Genomic DNA, 20,261 nt, shown 5'->3' with positions numbered 1-20,261 from the left:
TACATGAGTCACCTATTGACTCATTTTCTTCCTCCATCTACCCTTGTTTTCTGATTTGGGAGTCATTTTCTCCCTCACTGGCATCACTATCAATGGGTCAGTAAGGACAAGGAGAAGTGATGGCACTCCATGATAGCCATTAAGGGCTTTAAACAGAGTATGTATTTTAAATTTTGTAAAACTTAAAATTTGGGATAGCTAGGTGGCAAAGGGGATAGAGCATTGGGTCCAGAGTCAGAAAGACTGGGAGTCAAATCTGGCCTCAGATATTTACTAGCTATATGACCCTGGGCTAGTCACTCAACCCTGTTTGCCTCAGTTTCCTCATCTGTAAAATGAGCTGGAGAAGGAAATGGCTAACCACTCCAATATCTTTGCCTAGAAAACCCCAAATGGTGCAGTTAGGTGGCACAGTGAAGAGAGCACTGGCCCCGGAATCAGGAGGACCCGAGTTTAAATCCAGCCTCGGACACTTAACACCTACTAGCTGTGTGACCTTGGGCAAGTCACTTAACCCCAACTGTCCTGCCTTCTCCCCTCCAAAAAGCAAAAAACAAACAAACAAAAAACCCCAAATGGGGTCATGAAGAGCTGGACACAACTGAAACAACAAAAGATTTTTAAAATCTGAGACAACACTATTTCTTTAACTTTTCTTTAAGCAAGCAAGGTCAGAAGTTGATGCCATTACAAAAGTTGCTAAAATCTGACCAGCAGTTAACTGATTGGCAAAGGGCAGGCAGGGCAGGAACGCTTGGCTCTTACCTGCCCGGTCTTGGCTTTATCGGCCTCCACCAGCTTCCAGGTATCCTTCTCTGCGGCAGGTTTCTGCACATCAGCTGTGCTACTGTGTTTCCCAGGCTCTGTGCTATTATAGGAAGAGGAGTTACTGACCTGTCTAGAGAAAACAACACAGAGGGTCAAACCTGTGTAGTCACCTACAGGGCCTGACCCCCAGGATCTCCACGGGTACACACTAGATGAGAAACTTGTGCGAGAGCAAGGAGGGCCACATTGCCCACCCCAGGGTTCGAGGATGCAAAGAAGCAAAGGCTCTGGGCAGAGAGCAAACTCGAACAAGGAGACTTGATCTAAGTAGCTGGCAAACTGACCTGGGGGGGGGGGGGGGTCAGGAGATATAGGCTGTGCTCCGGCTCTGCCACTCCCTCATCAAAACGCCTATAGCATTTTTAATTCAATTCAACCTAAAAAGTATTTATTAAATACCTAATATGCACAACGACAAAAATGAATAATAAATTGTGTCTGCCCTAAAAAGGCTTGCATTCTGCTGGGACTGGATAAGGCTTTGAGCTGGGCCATATGGGAACTATGCCATATTTCTACTCTAGGACAGTGCCTGCCACCCAGTAAGTGCTACATAATGTTTCAGTAGTATACAACTCTTCATGGCCCTAGCTGGAGTTTTCTTGGCAAAGACACTGGAATGGTTTCCCGTGTTCTTCTCCAGCTCATTTTACAGATAAGGAAACTGAGGTAAACAGAGTTAAAGTGCCTTGCCCAGGGTCACACAGCTAGTCAGTGTCTGAGGCTGAATTGAACTCATAAAGACGAGTCTTCCTGACTTCAGGCCCAGCACTCTATCCACTGTGCCACTTAGCTGCCCATATAATAACAACACACATTTATACAGGGTGTCCCTGAAGTCTGGATACATAGGAAATCTCATTAACTATGCATATTTTCAAGAAATGAAATAAATGACATTTTCAACAATATTTTATTTAATTAGCATACAAATGTTTTTTTTTTTAAAGCAATTGAGGTTAAGGTTACACAGCCAGTTTTTTTGTGTGGGTATTAAGTATCTTAGGCTGGAACCGATCCCAGGTCTCTCAACTCCGGGGCCGGCACTCTTACTCATTGCGCCACCTAGCCGCCCCATAATTAGCATAAATTTTAGCCATGACAATTTCGTATAGAATAAAAGCTTTCATTAGCTATTGGGGACTATTTTTCATATTAATGAGATTAATTTAATTTAATTAATTAGTGAGATTTCCTATGTATCTCCTATGACTTCCTTTAAAATCTCATTTATGCTAATTAAATAAAATGTTGAAAATTTCATTCATTTCATTTCTTGAAAATATGCATAGCCAATGAGATTTCCTATGTGTCCAGACTTTAGGGACGCCCTAAATGTTAGCTATCATCATTGCTTCTGGAGAGAACAACTCCCTCTGATCAGTCACCACGCCCCAAGTTTCATCTGCGGTTCTTCAAAACACATTTTCCTTGACTCTTTATTAGAGGGTACATTTGAAACTAAATTTAGGAAAACTCAAACACTACAGCTGTGGCAATGCATCTGTTTGTTGAGAACCTGTCAAGCCAATTCTTCTCTCCTGTGAAACTCAACAACACTGCAAGGAAACCCAGGGAAGGACTGGGGTGAGATAACCAAGTAAGTGCTGGCACAAATCCAACAGTAGGGTGAGCTTGATGGCCACTGAAGCCTGTTCCCCTCTAACTCTGTGACCTTTTACACCAAAAGACCCTTGTCAGGGAGTTCAGAGAGTCAAGCCTGTGTAAGCTCACTTCCTTTTGTCACTGTTACCTATCCCTCCTTCCTCCCCAGGTAAAGCATGGTCATGATTCTTACACTACATATAATCCTATATTATTACAAAACTAAAATTGCCCCTACAGGAATGTAAGCTCCTTAAAGGGAGGGACTCTGTCTTACCTCCCTTTGCATCTCTCACAGCCCCTAGAATACTTCCTTATACATTAACAGCTTCTGAGTAAATATTTAAATAATCTGATCTATGAAACTAATACTCCTCTTCCTCCTTCCCAAGACACCTGTGAGGCCTGGTGATCTCATATCCATCATAACTGCTTCGATTTCTTTTGGGGGAAGTTGAAAAAGAGTGGTGGGGGAACCTCCAAAATTCATGAAAGAGAATGACATATTATATTACTGAGGGATATATTATTACTGAGCAGCTGGAACCGGCAGAGCTTAGAGATATGAGCACATGTGCAACGTAAGCTCCTTAAGCTCAGGGAGGTAGCTTACATTTCTGTCTGCCTCCCCAGGGCCTAGCAGGTCCTGAAACACTGTGCTAAGGGCCCAAGGAAATGAAGACAGAAGTGAAAACGGTGCCTTGCACTTTGCTTCAGGGAAACAACACAAATGTATATAAGCATATAATTGGCAAATTCAAGGTATCTTTGGAAATACAAGGAAATGGGGAGGCAACAGCAGCTATGGAGGTTCAGGAAATAAGTTTAATAAACTCTTGCTTGACTAAATGATTGGAGAGAGGCTTGGCCCTCTTAGACAAAAAGTACTCAAACTGTTTGGGGATCCCTGGGGGTGAAGTGGACCCCCACTCCTATCTGCTTACCACCAAACCTGTGAGACTGAAAAACCAGGTTGAATCTTTCTGTTTTCCTGCAGAGTAAGGCCTGCAAAAGTCAGTTTCCTCACTGAGAAAGTGGAAATCTCAGTTATGGGCAGTTTCAACAAAGTTAGCTGGGGTGGCAGCTCAAAGCTTACTTTGTCCACCTGTACTCTGACCTTGCACAATCCCTGACCTCACTTCCACCTCAGAACGTCCTGCTGTCATTATAATCATGTATTATACATACATACATATATATACATGTATGTATATATGTGTATGTATTATATATAATCACCCATTTCCAGTGCTGACATCCCCTTGTTCTGATGGTTAATTCCTCAAGGACAGATACCAACCTGCCTATTCGTCATTATGCAGCTTAACTCCTAGGACTATGACAGGCTCCCTGCATACCCTCCCTCCAAAATGCCCAGAGACTAGTGGACAGATGTGTAAAAGCCTGAAGGGATATGACTGAGTGTGCCAGAGTATAACCTCCGCAGTTGAGTGGTCATCAGGAAAGTGCCTGGAAGATGTGTTCCAAACAGCCATGTTCTTCCCACACTCTCATCTTTATTTTTTTGGTTTGCTAAAATAAAGCAATTCCTCGTAGCCCCAGGTCACATCACATACCAGCCTCCGCTGAAGCTGTGGCCTGCTGCTCTTCATCAGCCAGCTAAAAGTAAGCATCCCGAGCTTGTTCTCAAGCTCCTTCAATGACCCTGTTGTTTCAAATTTCACAACTCAAGCCAAATGGCCCAAGAATCCACGCCATGTAGGGAACCTCAGTGTCCAGAAGCATGGATTTATTGCAAAAATACGAGGCGTGTAAGTCACACAATTTTGGCAGGAAGAGGCCGTGGTTTTTTGATTCTCAGAGACAGGTACACTTATAAAGTTGTGAGAGGCAAATAAAACAGGGATAACAAGGAAAACCAGCCCCCTCCACTGTCCTGGGCCAACCTAGGGCCTTTTTTGGTAGCTTAAGCCATGAGAGCGGCATCATGTTCCTTTTTCAGGTCAGTCACAAAAAGGGCAGAGAAACTCCAGTGACATCTATGAATTCAAACTCACAGACACCCCCCCCCCCCACACACAGCCTACCTCTTCAGCTGTTTATCTGAGGGTTCAGGCATCAGGACTCCATTCTCCATTTGCTTTACTTCCTTCACGGCTGGCCCACTGGTATCTATTAACCCAATGAGAAGGAGAGGCAGATCGAATGGGTTCTAAAGGCCTGGCAGGTATTGCAAAGGTCCCTGGGATGACTCTACACACACTCCACAGGGTATTCAAAAAGTCTTTGTTATGGTTTAAACTATTAAAGTTATTAAAAGCTTTAAAACTACACTAAAATTTTGGGGACACCCTATATAATGCTTTAGATGAATAGTGTCAAACTCAAAGAGAAAACAGATCCCTGGCAGCCACATAAGGACTTTGAAAACCACAAAATTAACATTACCTAAGTTATGTATTTTATAAAATATTTACCAATTATATTTTAATCTGGCTCAGGCCTCCATTAGGAATTGTACAGGCCAGGGAGTATGACCCCTCTGCTTTAGGTAACCTCTTAAGAGGGGCAGCCAGGTGGCACAGTAAAAGTACCAGCCCCAGAGTCAGGAGACCCAGGATCGGTTCCAGCCTCAGATACTTGGCACCCACACAAAATAACTAGCCGTGTAACCTTGAGAAAGTTACTTAACCCCAATTGCTTTAAAAAAAAAAAAAGAGGGGCAGCTAGGTGGCACAATGGATGGAGCACTGTCCGTGGAGTCAGAAAGACCTGAGTTCAAATCCAGTCTCGGACATTTATCAGTTGTGTGACCCTGGGTAAGCCATTTAACCTGGATTGCCACCCAAAAAAAAGATAACCCATTAAGAGCCCAAGGGGACAGGGCTGTACTCAGAAGATGTATTTCTAAAAAGCTGAATGTGAAAAAAATTTTGGTCAAGGGAATTATCTTTAAAAGATATCAAGGATCCTGCTATTTTTAAGTGAACCCTTTTGTAAAGCAAATAGTTAGTGTAGAATAGGAGTGATATCGTGATATCACTGCCCTGGGAGTTGGGAGAGCTGGGCCTGAATCTGACATTTAGTTGTTCCTTGGCTTTAAGTCACTCTGACCCCTCTGGGGCTAGGTTTTATTTTCAGAAAAAGAAAGAAAAAAGAAAGTAACAGGATTATAGAAAGGTACAGGACATGGAGAGCTGGTCTTAGAGTTAAGAACTAGTTTTCATTCCCACCTCTGATGCATACTGAAGGTGTGACCCTGAGCCAGTCACTTACCTTGTCAGTAACCGAGGAAACTCTCTAAGCCTATAACCTGCAGAGCAGGTGCTGAATTTTGTACTGGCAAAGAGACTTTCCCCATTGAGTGTCCCTTAAATCAATTAAATTATAGGTTTGTCTAAAAAAAAATTTTATATAGGACTTAGAGGTGGGAGAAACTGAAGAAATCACCTTATCCAATCCCCTAATTTTACAGATGGGGAAACTGAGACTCTGAGATACGAAGGGACTTCCTGACTTAACTGAAGTTCACACAAGTAATAATAGTCAAACTATCTGCCTCACAGGGTTGTTGCGAGGAAGGCATTCTACAAATCTTACAGTTCTATGTAAAGTATATTATTGTTAGTTGTCATTGCTGGATGATTGAGTAGTCCCAAGCTACCCAATCTGGTTAATCCTTCTGGCATATCAGGTCTCATATACAGGGCTGGCTTGCAATAAGATACACCTTTATTCTGCGTACTGCCTATAAAGAAAACAAATTACACCCTCACTCCACCCATTGGAAAATTCCCTGTTCAGATAAGGAAGGGACAGATCAGATAAGCCCACATCTAAAGGTGGAGGGCTGGCCAACAGAGACAGGTGAATCTTCCTGCAAAACATACATGGCATGTTGCCTTGGGACAGCCATGTGTCATTTCCCTAGCTGTGGCACAAAGGCCATGTTAAGATCTAAGTCTGTTTCTGGGAAGAAAGCGTTGCTATTTTAAGAATGCTTTGCTAATAGCCAAAAACTCTGAGCATCAGAATAGGTGAAGTGGTTCTCTGACAGCCAGTTGGTCAGCCTTTGGAACACCTGCTCCATAAAGGAAAGAAACCTGGTCTGATATTGTTGGGATCCCAGGGGATGAACAAAGCAAGGGGTATATTTCTCTTCAGGCAGACATTCCTGCTTACTTCCTCCTCTCAATCCCTATCCCCCCCATCAGTCAATCAACCAACAAACATTTATTAAGCACCTACTATGTGCCATGCATTGTACTAAGCCCTGGAGATACAAATACTATAAGTATTTGTATTTTGTCCTTAAGTTGCTTCCATTCCACTGATCCAACTAACAACACATATTTTATCTTTTACTAGGGCCAGAGGAAAATGAAATTGCTGGAGGCCTTCCTTTTCAAATAATCAAATACCATAGTACAAAGAAAAATAACTAGAAAAGAATCAGAAAAGAATATTGTGGAACTACAAAGAACAAATGTGGCCACAAGAAAGAAACAGCAGAAGACACCTCCCCACAACTCTGCAGAGGGGCTAGGTCCATGCGTATGGAACACTGCATATATTGACAGATTTCTTTCAAGGTACTGATTGAGTTTTGCTGATTTAAAAAAAAATCGTTTTAATTTTTTTCTTATAAAAATTCATTGCAGGGGCAGCTAGCTGGCACAGTGAATAGAGCACCGGCCCTGGAGTCAGGAGGACCTGAGTTCAAACCCGGCCTCAAACACTTAACACAAAAACTAGCCGTGTGACCTTGGGCAAGTCACTTAATCCCCACTGCCCTATCTTCCCCCCTCAAAAAAAAACCCTTCACCTGAGACTCCCTTCCCCTACAGCCTGCCCCTACCCCACCAGAGGCCTCCACCTCTTAGGAGTAAGCTAATGTTTGAAGTGGGTGGGCAAGGTCAGATAGGACCCTACTGGCCTGGGTCATGGAAAAAAAATATGAGTAGAGAGTACCTATTTCAAGTCAAAAGATCATTACTTTTTTATGCACTTAGCTTATTATTATTATTATTATTATTACTGTTTTAAGGTGAAGACAGCAGGAGCAGAAACTAACTGGTATTCTTGGCACAGTCATGCAACTCACAATAGAAACCAGTCTACTGCCTTGTACCTACAAGCACTATAGCTGGGTCTAAGCCAAGCAACACCAACCTTCCTCTTCTGCCATGTCCTTCTTGCCTAGAGCTGGGAAAACCAAAAGTTACAAAGAGTTAAGTTTAAAAGTCATTTTTAAGTCTCCTTTAAAGTGCCTAAAAGTTGCTCTTCTCTGTTTTGGTCTTTTTTTGGAGGAAAAACTATGGCAGAGCAGAACAGACCCGTACTGGGAAGCAGGAAAGAAATCACTCCCTGCCCCTCACTTGCCCGAGAACGTGTGAATGGGAGCTGCATGTGTTCTCACCCACTCAGTCCAGAGAAGAGCTCCTGGGCCCAGTCTAAGAGAGGCAAACCTCTCAGCCCAAGAGTCAACAGTCATGGAAGGGGAAGTTATAAAAGCTTAAAGATGGGAAGATTCCCTGGGCATCACGAGACTTCTGGACAGGGACTGGAATCACACAAAGGGCCCTAAGGTTGGAGAAGCTAGGGGCATCTAAGTCATAATACAGGAAGAACAAAAGATTCAGGCTTTGCCCTGTCAATACAGTGCATTATCTGGCCAGTGCAAGGCGAGAAAAGGGGCTACTAAGTATACTTCTTTCTGAGGGAAGTCTTAAATTCTTTGGAATACTGCTATGAATATGGAGGACATTAGAACACCTGGGGAAAGGTGTTCTAATGGAAAATAACTATATCAAGTGTTTAATTAAAAATCCTCATGTGCTTTCTGCATTTTCTGTAGGATGGAATAAAGAATGTCTGTACCCCCTCCCCACAAAAATCATTTTGAAGGAAAAATGTATAAAGAAATGCAGGTGGGGAAGCCAAGAGTGATTGAAAGAAGCAACCTCAATATGCCTCAGTTTTCACTTCCCAATGCTATCTCATAAGAAGTTTTAGATAACACTCACATATATGCCATGTCTAAGAAAAGTGTCCTGCAAACTTTTGCAAACACCCTGCAATTTTATATTGCATACATTTATATATGTACTCATTTGATTAAGTATTGTGTCATTCTTAGTACTTCTAGTACCAAGTTTCTTTGAAGTCAACCACTGCACCTTGATGTGGAGGGAAGAACACTGGATTTTGAGTCAGAAGACCTGAGATGGAGTCCAAATTTTGCCATTTTCCATGAGAAAAGTCTCAATTTCAGTGGCCCCATCTACAGAACAGGAATAATAACACCCATATATCTATGTCACCAGGTTCTTGAGGAAAAAGCTGGAAAACTTAAAAAGAATTCCACCACTGGGCGCCATTATTCAATTGGACTCAATCTGACCTCGATGACCATCTGTTAAACTGCCACTATGTGGAAGGCCCTGTCTAGGCACCAGAGAAACAGCAATGAAGCAGGTCCTGCCCTTGAGAAGCTTCTATTAAGTAAAATGTGTAAGTAATGCAGGAGTGATTTAATGAGGAGAGGAGGAGAGTGAAGGTGGAGCAGGAGAAAACTGAAGGACAAGGTTATGTTTCACAGAGAAGGAATATGAGCTGAGTCTTCAAGAAAAAGGGCAAGAATGAAGGCATTCCACAGCCTGGGGGAACGTGTGGAATGTCAGGTTGAAGAGACAACTGGTAGTCCAGTTTGGTTGGAATACAGAGTTCTTGTTCAGAAATGAAGTTTCTGGCTATAAAACAGCTAGCAAATCAGGCTGGCGCTGTGTTGCCAAGGAATTCTGTCCTACAGAGTCCTTCTCTTCCCACGAGACAAATCTCAGAGGCCATTTTCTGATACTCTTGACTGTTAGTTACTTTGTATTGAACTATTTTGTATGTATTTACATGCATTCATTTAATATGGGATGTCCCAAAAGTCTGTGCCATGGGAATATCATTTGGTCAGCTTTGGGAAGAGGGGAGATGGAACCAATCAGGTAGGCCAAATTAGGAGGTTGCTGCAATTGTCCAAGTGAAAGGGAATGAAGGCTATGACTGTGCAAGGGGAGGAAAGTGAGAAAAATGTTGTTAAGGTAGAAATTATGAGACTTGGTAACTGAGAGGACATGGGATGAGAGAGGGGCATGAAGAATCTGGGTTAGGAACACAGGTTACTGGAAGAGGGATGGTAAAATCCTCAATAGAAATGGGGATGCTTGGAGGAAGGGCTATTCAAACAGAAAAAAACTTTCTCAAAACTCAAAATTTTTTAAAAGAAACATAAGTTTAAAAATTTTGTTTATATGTGATTAGGGAAAAAAATAAAATTAAAATTAAATGCAAAAAGAAAAAAAGCTTCTTCAGGTAGCAAACAAAATATTATTAAGAATTCAGGTACATCGGTGCTACGGTGTTTCCCTGATAATAAGACACTGTCTTCTTAATTTTTTTGGAAAGAAAAACACCAGAGGGCTTACTTTCAGGGGAGGGCTTATGTTGTCCTGCCTCAGCTCTCCTCCGCAGCACTGCTCTCAATGGCGCCAGCAAGCAAATCACTGGGGAAGAACAGGATGATGCGCTCACTGCTGCAGCTCTGATTGGATGCAGCTCGGAGCGCGGCGTGCGTTTCACGGGGGAGGGACACGGACACGGTGCATACAGAGGGTACCATAATGTAGCGTGTTGCGCAGGGGATCACCTTCACTACAGTAGCAATCTCAACAGGGCTTATTTTCGGGGAAGGGCTTATTTTAGAGGAATCTTACACAGTAAGGGGAGGGCTTATTTTCGGGATAGGTCTTATTTTATCGGGGAAACACGGTAGGGATTGGTTGAATCAATCCTGGTTAGAAGAACCCTATATGCCTCCAGAAATGAAGGAGGAAGGGCTTGCTGGTCTCTGAATTGGGGAGATGAAGAGCTAGGTGCTAGCCAGTTAGGTGGTACAGTGTCTAGCATACTGGAGTTGGAGTCAGGAAAACCTTGATTTGAATCCAGCCTCAAACAGTTATTAGCTCGGTGATCCTGGGCAAGTCACTTAATCCTGTTTGCCTCAGTTCTTTATCTGTAAAGTGAGCTGAAGAAGGAAATGGCAAACCACTCCAGTATCTGTCAAGAAAACCCCATGAAGAATTGAGCATGACTGAAAAAACAATTGACTGAATTGTGCTGGGTGCTAGGGTGACCAATGACATTTAAATTATCCAATATAAATGATGTGAAGAAAAAAAAAGACTGGCATTCTACATGAATGACTGCCAAAGCTCAGGTCAAAGCATGTTTCTGGATTCCAGGACTCTTTTCACATACCATGGTACTTGATCCAATCTATACAGATTATGTTAGCACAAAGCAATACAAAAGGGACCAAAAAAAACAAAGCAGATGTAATCTGTACAGATCGCAGAGGAGACAGTTGTATATGAATGTAATGGAATACTTTGGGACTGTACAAAATAATGACAAGCAGTTTCAGAGAAACCTGATATAGAAGGAAATGAGCAGAACCAGGAGACCAATTTAGATAATCAATGATAATACTGTCAAGACAGACAGCTCTAAATTCTGATCAATGCAATGACCAGTCATGATGCCAGAGGACCAATGAGGAAGAAAGCTACTCGCCCCTCCTGACAGAGGAGTGATGCAATCAAGATGCAGGATGAGATGTAATATTTGGAAATGGTCATACTTGTTTTGTTTGACTCCACATATCTGCTACAAGAGCTTGGGTTTGGTTTTGTTTTTTTCATGAGGGAGGGGCAGGTGGGAGGGAAATAAATGCTCCTAAATTGAAAAAAGGGTTTTTTTTTTAAAAGAGGAGGTTTTAAAAACTTCTTCCTTGATCCTGAAGGTCAGGAGACAGGCTCAACTAGTCTCAAGTGTTTGAGGACAGTTGAGGACAGCTGAGGACAGGAGGCCTCACAGAGAGATGTCTATGAGATGACTTGCTGAGGGATCTAAGGTCAGTGGCTGGTTGTAACAAAGGAAGAATGTGGTTCTATGTACTATCTTACCCCTACTTATGAAGCAACCAGATCAGATAGATTTTGCTACCAGCCTCTCAGAGGCAGCTAGGTGGTACAATTGATCGAACACCAGGACTGGAGTCAGGAGGACTAAGTTAAAATTTGATCTCAGATACTAATTAGCTATGGGACCCTGGGCAAGTCGCTTAATCCTGTTTGCTTCAGTTTCCTCATCTGTAAAACAAGCCAGACTTGGAAATGCCAAACCACTCCGGTATCTTTGCCAAGAAAACCCCAAATGGGGTCTGAACAACAACAGCATTCATCCTCTGAGACCAGGAAGGCAGAAGCTGACAGCACGAGTCCTAGAAAAATCTAAGGTGCAAAGATAAAACAACCCAGACAGCTTCATTTCTCACAGTGAAGACAAGGTCTGAGAATGACTGGAGGACGTGATTTAGAAGATCACAATGTCAGTTTTGCTACTAAAATTAAGGGTAGTATGATAAGCATATGTTAGCACAGAGCAATACGAAAAGGGATGGAAAAAATTACACTCCAAACTTTTAATCTGGCCTAAAAGGGGCAAGATAGCAAGATAGGGGTAAGCTTCCTGGAATTAACACAAAGAGCACAAAAGGAGGAACAACGGCTCTCCCTAAGTCACTCTAAACTGTCCTCCCCCTAAGATCTGATACAAAAAGAACAGGAAACATGTTCATGCCAGCCCAGAGCTGCCTCCTCTGCTTTCTATTCTTCAAGAACACAAAAAATGTCTACATTTCCAGCTTTTACTTCTGCTGACTTTCCTAAGTCTTGGATTCTGGACTGGGCCATCTGGGAAACAAGAAGAGACTGATTCTCAATTGTTCGTTATCAGGACACCTGTTTTAAGAGAAGGCCATCTAATCCTCTGTCTTTAGTGATCTGGAAAAAAGGAAAGGCCATCAGTGTGGTGAGGACATTTCTGTATTTAGCAGTGAAAAGGATAAGCCACACCTGTATGTGAAAGTCAGAACCTGGGCCAGCCCCTGACATCTCTCATACTAAGGAGGCCAAACAGGCAAACAGGAATTTTAAGGCTGCAGTCTTCCGACTGGAAGAGAGTAGCTACCTCAAGGTAGCATCTCTTCTTGCCCTGCCCTTACCTCCATCCTCCATGTTCTGTTCTGCATTTGCATAAGTTCGGAGGAATTCTGCAAATGCTCCATCTCGGTCCAGCAACTCCTGGTGTGAGCCCATCTCAGAGATCTTACCATTGCTCATCACAATGATAACATCTACCTGGGACAGGTAGCTGATGCTGTGAGTTACCAATATGCGGGTCTAAAAACACAAACACAAAACAAAAATCCGACTAGACCCCATCAGATGCAGACAAACATCCCCATGCAAATGGTCACTGATAAACTCTCTATGGCATAACGGATCAAACAAGAAAATGGTCATTAGGGTCAGTGTCTGGCAAGAGGTACTTTGAAATATAAAACAAAGCAGGAAGGAAACCATTTTTCATTATTCTAGAAAGCCACTGTCAATTTCTGGCCTCCAACCTCAAACTCCACAGCCTATGGCTCTTCCTGCATAACAAGTCAATCTTTACAAGTAACTGAGGTCTTGGCATGGAAATTTGTCTCTGAGGACTCACCACCATCTTTGTTTAAATTAAAAGAGAAACCTCCTCTAAGAGGGGTATAATAGCATCTTGTTTTGCTCCCACAAAAGTTACTGGAAGATAATCAATAGCTATGGGGAAGCTCTCGTTTATCTTACTTTACTAAAACCCTGGCCTTCCTGGAACTATGACAATGGCCAGAGGGAGCTAGAAAGGTGGGGTGTGCATATATAGAGGGAATGTAGAATATATGGAGGGAAATAAAACGAAGAGTTCCAGGAATTTGACTATATAAATGTAGAATATATATACAGAGAGAGGGAAATAAAGTAAAGACCTTGAGGAATTGGACTAACCCTAAGTCTAACAGGAGGGTCCTGTTTCTATATCTGTGTGGGTGTATTCCTGGTGAGCACTACACCAGCTTCCTTGCCCTTTCTCTGCACATTCTGTTTCTGAGTTCCTTCAATGAGAAGGGGTTTGCCATCTTAAGGGGTACATCATGTGGATCTTCCTAAGGGTCCCCAAAGGGAAGCAGTGGGCAGCAGAGGCTCACCCCAGGCTACCTCCTTAACCTTGCCTGGGAAGTCCTGTAATCCCCAAAAGCATGTTTCTCACACCTCCCTTCAGCCAGCCAGAATGAATGAATTAATCATTTTGGAGATAAGGGATGGGAGAATTTATGTTAAACAAGCTAAAGTTGGATAAGACTATTGCAGGGACACTTAAAGAGGAAGGATTCAAACCAAAATGATTAAAATCACATTCAGAAAGAAAGGAAAAGCTAAAAAGTCCTAAAGGGAACACATTCAAAAAACAAAAAACGAAAGAAAAATTAAAGGGATTTCCCTCTCTCCAACTCTTACCTCCTGCCTCCTTGTACCACGATACATAGTTTCAATGGTCTGTCTAAAGCAATGGTCATTCTATCTACGGCTCTCTCTTTTATTGCAAAACCCCAACCCTTTAATACCTTGTTTTTCAGCATCCCCTGAGGGCCAATCACTTTTTCAAATATGTGTTTTCCCACATGGGCATCCACTGCAGAGAGGGGATCATCAAAGAGGTACACATCTGAATCACAGTAAACTGCCCGTGCCAGGCTCACTCGCTGCTTCTGGCCACCAGACAGATTTACACCCTAGGAAAGCAGGTTAAAAAAAAAAGTTTTTGAAACCAAGCTCCACATGAGCTCCTCAAGAAAAGCAGTGAGCTTGAAGAGAACAGAAAGAAAGTCAAAAGACTCAACAGACAAGCAGACCAGCTTCAAAAATTACATTTGAAAAAACTGAATTTTTTATCTATTCTAAAAGAAAAACAAGCCACTTGTAATGGGGGTTCAGAGATTCCTATACAATCCTATTCTTTTCTATTGTGTATATGGAAATGCTCATTTTATTTGGTGTTTAAGTTCAGGATAATGAAAAATAGCCCCTAGTCCCCAAGAAAAAAGAAACAAGGGGAGCCATAAGAAATTCAGCTGTGCCCCAGTCTGTCTATGAATGGAGGGGAGGGTCTGAATGTTCGTCCATTCATTCTAGTAGCATGGATGACCCCAAACTACAGATAAAATAATCATGATAACTAGCATTTCTAGAGTGTTTTAAGGTTTATAAAGAGTTTAACAGGGACGGCTAGGTGGCGCAGTACCTATAGAGCACTGGCCCTGGAGTCAGGAGGACCTGAGGTCAAATCCCACCTCAGACACTTAACAACTTAATAGCTGTGTGACCTTGGGCAAGTCACTTAACCCCCAATTGCCCTGCCTTCCCCCCTCCAAAAAGCAAAAAAAAAAAAAAAAAAGAGCTTAATAACAAATAGTATTTCATTTTATCTTCACAACCACCCTAGAAGCTCAATGTTATTCTTCACTCCATTTTACAGATGAGGAAACCAAGGCAGACAGAGGTTAAGTGACTCACCCAGGATCACACAGCTAATACCTGCCTGAGGCTATATTTAAACTCAGATCTCCCTAACTCCAGGTCCAGTGCTAGCTGCTTTATGATGTTGGCTTTGGTTTTGGTGTTTTTGAGGGGGAAGGTAGGGAAAGAGCAGATTTGTATCATTTATTATTAAATTAAGTTTTCGATCCCTGAGCACATGGGCCAGTCTGGAATTTTAAACTGCCTGTGAAAAGTTTTGATTCAGCTATGCTGTGATTCACTGGTACTGAGCTCCGTGTCAGGCACTGAGAGCCCCCAACTTCACAGAAGAGATCTGACTGGTTTTCAAAGCCATTAAGCAAGCTGTTCACTTCACTCAAATGCCACTGTGTTTCCAGATGGTGACAGGTGCGGACTATGCCAAGGCACTGCTCAAAAAAGGCCACTGTCCCCACCTCCAAAGAACTATTTCTCATATCTCTACAGCACTTAATAAAGCACCCTTCCACGTTATTTCACTGAATCCCCATAACAACCCAGCGGCAAAGTGGATACAGCAGTAGACTTTGAATAAGGAAGGCACAATCTTAAATCCTGCCTCAGACAGTTACTAGCTAGTTATCACCCCTCTTTAATTCCCATGCCTTCCTTCTTTTAATTATTTCCTATTTATCTGGTATAAAGCTTACTTTGCACATATTTATTTATATACTGTCCTCCCTGTAAACTCCTTGAGGGCAGGGACTGTCTTTTAAAGCCTCTTTTTGTATCCCTAGCACTTAGCAGCATCGGGCAAAGGTAGACGCTTAATAAATGTTTACTGAATGGAAGTGACTTAACCTTTCTCAGCCTCAGTTTGTTTCCTCATCTATAAAATGGGAATAATAAAAAACCCTACTGGGGAGGCTAGGTGGTGCAGTGAATAGAGCACCAGCCCTGCAGTCAGAAGGACCTGAGTTCGAATTTGACCTCAGGCACTTAATACAAAAACTAGCCGTGTGACCTTGGGCAAATCGCTTAACCCCAATTGCCCTCCAAAAAGCAAAAAAAAAAATAAAAAACCCTACCTCCCAGGGTTGCTATAAGGATCAAAGAAGGCAATATAGGTAGAAGTCCTTTACAAACTTTTAAAAAGCACTATATAAATGCTATTATTGTTACCATTGTTATTATCAGCAGCATCAATGTTATAAGGCTGGTAGTACAAATATTTTTTTTGGACCTGACCTGGCATAGAGAACTACCAATGAGTAAACTCCATCTACCAAGTCAGCTCTGCACCTACTCTGCGAGTTAGGGTCTTAGAGAGCTAAACAGGACACCAGCAACTTAGTTCATAGTTCTAGAGCTGGAAGGGACCTCAAAGGTCATCTAGTCCACCCCCCTCATTTTATAGATAAAGAAATTGAGGTCTAATGAGGCTGTGACTCGTCCAAGGTCACCCTCTCCTTGCCATAGGCTCCTTGCATCTCTGAGGCTGGTGGTGGCAGGATTATTATCAGTTCCATATTACGGAGGAGGGAAACAGGAGGGAATCAGAGGGGTTAAATAGCTGCCAAAAGGCCACCAGCCCACTAAGTAGCAGAGGAGAGACTCCAACTCAGGCCTTCTAACTGCAAGTCCAGTTTGCTGCTTTGTTGTTTCTCACAGCAGTTACCCGGGAACGCCCAGGGCAGAATTTTTTGCTCAAAGGGGCTAAAGTCAACATCCTACTGACCTTCTCTCCAATCTCGGTCCGGTCTCCACTGGGCAAGATCTCCAAGTCTGGGAGCAATGCGCAGGCTTCAATCACCTCCTTGTAGAACCGCTCTTGGGGCTGTCGGCCAAACAGAACGTTTTCCCTAAGTGAAGCATTCTGGATCCAAGCCTGCTGGGGAACGTAAGCCACAGAACCCTATCAAAGGCAAAAGGGAAAGAGTGAGAAAGGGAATGAACCGGAGACAAGACTTGATCTACTGTTCCTATCATGTCAAACACAGGCCAACGGGTCCGCCACTCCCAGTGCTGCTTAAACCAGATAACATGTTTAATAAAATAGAGACAATAATTAGAACCCAGAGAATGTTAATATGCGGTTTTTAAAATTAACATGTGGCCTCTGCAGGGATCTGTCTAATGAGCTTGACACCATTGCTCTAGGCGTTTCCTAGGAGTTACGTAGAACAGTCAAGTGCATTTTATACATATGGAAACAGACAGACAAAGATAAAGCATAGAAATTTTTTTTGAGTTGCAAAGGACTTTAGTTCAAGCCACCTCTGAAAAAAAGAACCCTCACTATAACAGACCCAACAAGCAGTCAGTCAGTCTCTACTTGAAGATGACAGTCAAGGAAAGCCCACCACCATCTCAGTGCCCAGGGTCTCCTCACTCTGGAGCATCCCTCCACCATTCCTGCTTTCTTCTTCCACTGATGAGTTCCTTTTGAGGCCTCCATTTTGGGGGAGGGCCCCAGGTCAGTCAATTTTCATTCCCCTTCTGCATCTGCTTCTGACTTTTGGGAACTTTCATACTCCCCCCAGGGACCTGCCAAGGACCTTTGACCACCCCATCCCACCCCAACTTAAGCTCCTTGAAGGCAAAAGCTAGTCTTTTTTTTTGCAAATTATATCTGTAAGCACTTAGCAACGTGCTTGGAATAGAATAAGGACTTAACACATACTTGCTGCCAAGCCTGGCCATGCCTCTAATCGTCAAATTTTCTCTGATATCAAGCTTACATTTGCCACTTTTGCAACTTCTTTTGCTTTCCTTATTTAATTTGTTTTTCTCCAATTACATGTTAAAACAATTTTTAACATATTTTTTAAAGTTCTGAGTTACAAGTTTTATCCCTCACACTTTATGACTTCTACCCACAGTTTCTACTTCTATCCTTTGGGGCCAAAGAGAACAAGACTAACCCTTTTTTCCCCAATAAATTCAAATACTTGAACACAAAGATCACGTCTTTTTTTCCATCCTCATAGGACAGGGACTCTTAGAAGGCCATTCACCACCTTCGCTGCCTGCCTATGGATGCTGTTCAGCAATCAGTTACTCCTCAACAGCAGAACTGAACACGATGCTTCACTCAAAGTCAGGCCAGCTTCTGCTTTATCATCTCCTTATTCCTGGAAAGTGTGCTTCGCCTGATGTACCCCAAGATCATATTGTCTTCTTTAGCCGTCACACTCACCATTCATTCATGCTGAGGTTTCTGTCTACCCAAACCCCTAAGGTTTTTCAGACAAAACTGCTGTCTACGCATTCCTCCCCCACAAGGTGACAGGCCCACAGCTATTTCCAGGGATTGGATCTGATCTCTACTTTCTGACTCTTAGCCCAGTGTTACTTCCAGTAGAGTATATGGCACTGCCGTCTAGACAGCCGCTTCCAATATGACCACTTTGGTGGTGAGATCTCCAATAAGGCTATAACAGGTTTAAAACCTCATTAATACAGCCTTCATTCATTGAAAATTTAGGACAATTCGGGGACAACAAACACAATTCTTGCCAAACAAGACATAAGAAAAAGTATCTTCTTTAACAAGTTGCCTGGGCTCATGTGCAAGGGATAAAAAAATACACACACACTAAAATATTAGCAACTTTTTCAAGTCCAACACAGGAATCTAGAATTCCAGCAATTCAGTCTTAGGTGCTGAAGGCTTTTATGATAATGATCTACTATGCAAAGTAGGCTGATGGTGAACTGGCATTTTCCCCATTAGCTTACTTTACGTTTTGCCCAACTGTCTCAGAGTGTGTATCTGACTCAACAGAAATTAAGCAGCATTTCTTTAGCAGTAAAGCCTTTTCATTCAGATCTTGCTCCTATAATTTTTAATTTGTGAACATTCTCTCTGGGCTGGGCTGAAGTCTGTTTGATTCTTTCTGGAGATTTCTGGAATCACAACAGACTCAAACACGTAGAGCTGGATGGGACCATAGAGGTCAGTGAGTCTGAGCTCTTTATTTTAATGGTGGGGAAAATGAGGCCCAGACAGGTCATGCAACTTGCCCAAGGTCACGCAGCTAATAATAAGCATGAGGGCCAGGATGACATGTTCCAGGATAGGACAGAATGACGGAGCAGAGATACATTTCAGGTTATAGCAGAGAAGTAATACCCATGCAGATGAGGCCACAGATTCAGCGGAGTTTGCTAGAAAGCAATAAAGTAGGAAAATAAGACTGCAGGGGCTATGTTTAACCTACTTAAAGGCACTTTCAAAGGAAATAAAAGGATAGTATTAATTATAAGTCACAGGCAGCTAGGATTTACAGCTCGGGGATCATCTAGTCCAGTCCTCTCAGTTTGCAGAAACCAAGGCCCAGAGTGGAGAAGTGACTTACACGGGCAGTAAGCAGAAGCCAGATTCAAACCTAGGTAAACCAAATTTCTGCTATAACCACAATGCAAATAAGTGTCACATATTTACTCTCGAAGGGCCTCTATATGTAAGGGTTTTGTAGTAAGTACTTTGAAGTATTAGAGAGCATGGCAGGGCAGCTACAGCCACGTGGCAGTGGATATACCAACAACCCTGGGGTCATGAGGAATGAGTTCAAATCCAGCCTCAGACACATACCAGCTGTGTGACCTTGGGCAAGTCACTTAGCCCTGTGTGCCTCAGTTTCCTCATCTGTAAAGTGAGCTGGAGAAGGACATGGCAAACTGCTCCAGGATCTTTGCCAAGAAAACAGGGTCACCAAGAGCTATGCATGACTGAACAACAACACAGCACAGAAAGGAACCCATCAATCGACAAGCATTTTATTAAACACCTATTATGACGAGAGGCTGCGGGGATACAAAGACATAAATGAAGTGGCCCTTACCCTCAAGGATTACCCTCAGATTCTACAGCTCAATAAAAACCGTCCTCATTTATTTGCCACAAGCTCTAGCGTAGGCTAAGCCCACCACGGAAACACAAGCATCTACCTGTGGCATTCCAGCTACATAAAATAAATGAACGACTAGCATTTACAGAGCGCTTACGGTGTGCCAGGCCCCATGCTAAGTGCTTTGCAGTAATTATCTCATTGACCCTCTCAGCAAGCCTGGGAGGTAAGTGCTAATGGGGAAACTCAGACCAACACAAGTGAAATGACTCGCCCTTGGGTCTGAGGATGAATGTGAAGTCACGTCTCCCTGACTTCAGGAGGGTGCTCTATCCACTGTACCACCTAGCTGCCTTTTGATATTACTGCTGGACTTCCACTCAGCAAGACCTGAATTCCAATCCAGCCTGAAACACTTATTAGCTGTGTGACCAAGGGCAAAGCACTTTGCCTCTATCTGCCTCAGTGTCCTCATCTGTAAAATGGGGATGATAACAGCACCTACCTGCCAGGTTTACTGTGAGGAGCAAATGAAGAAATAGGTGTGGAGTGCTTAGCGCAGGGC

At 42.8% G+C, this 20,261-nt stretch overlaps 1 protein-coding gene across 1 annotated transcript in view; it reads right to left on the bottom strand.

The window, feature by feature from the left end:
* ABCC1 (ATP binding cassette subfamily C member 1 (ABCC1 blood group)) overlaps positions 1–20,261 on the bottom strand; it is a 134,555-nt gene that overhangs the window by 21,338 nt on the left and 92,956 nt on the right. The window contains exons 17-21 of the mRNA XM_069086559.1: positions 16,582–16,758; positions 13,952–14,119; positions 12,512–12,689; positions 4,482–4,566; positions 766–898 (exon numbers count right to left, since the gene is read on the bottom strand). Of these exons, the coding sequence (XP_068942660.1) occupies positions 766–898; positions 4,482–4,566; positions 12,512–12,689; positions 13,952–14,119; positions 16,582–16,758 (741 nt within the window). The remainder of the gene's footprint in view (positions 1–765; positions 899–4,481; positions 4,567–12,511; positions 12,690–13,951; positions 14,120–16,581; positions 16,759–20,261) is intronic.

This window comes from Petaurus breviceps, unplaced genomic scaffold, assembly GCF_028583685.1.
Source record: "Petaurus breviceps papuanus isolate PSGF00001 unplaced genomic scaffold, PetGlider_PUasm1.0 118, whole genome shotgun sequence".
Taxonomy (NCBI): domain Eukaryota; kingdom Metazoa; phylum Chordata; class Mammalia; order Diprotodontia; family Petauridae; genus Petaurus; species Petaurus breviceps.
The sequence above is the reverse complement of the archived record's forward strand: the minus strand, read 5'-3'. Positions and strand labels throughout refer to the sequence as shown.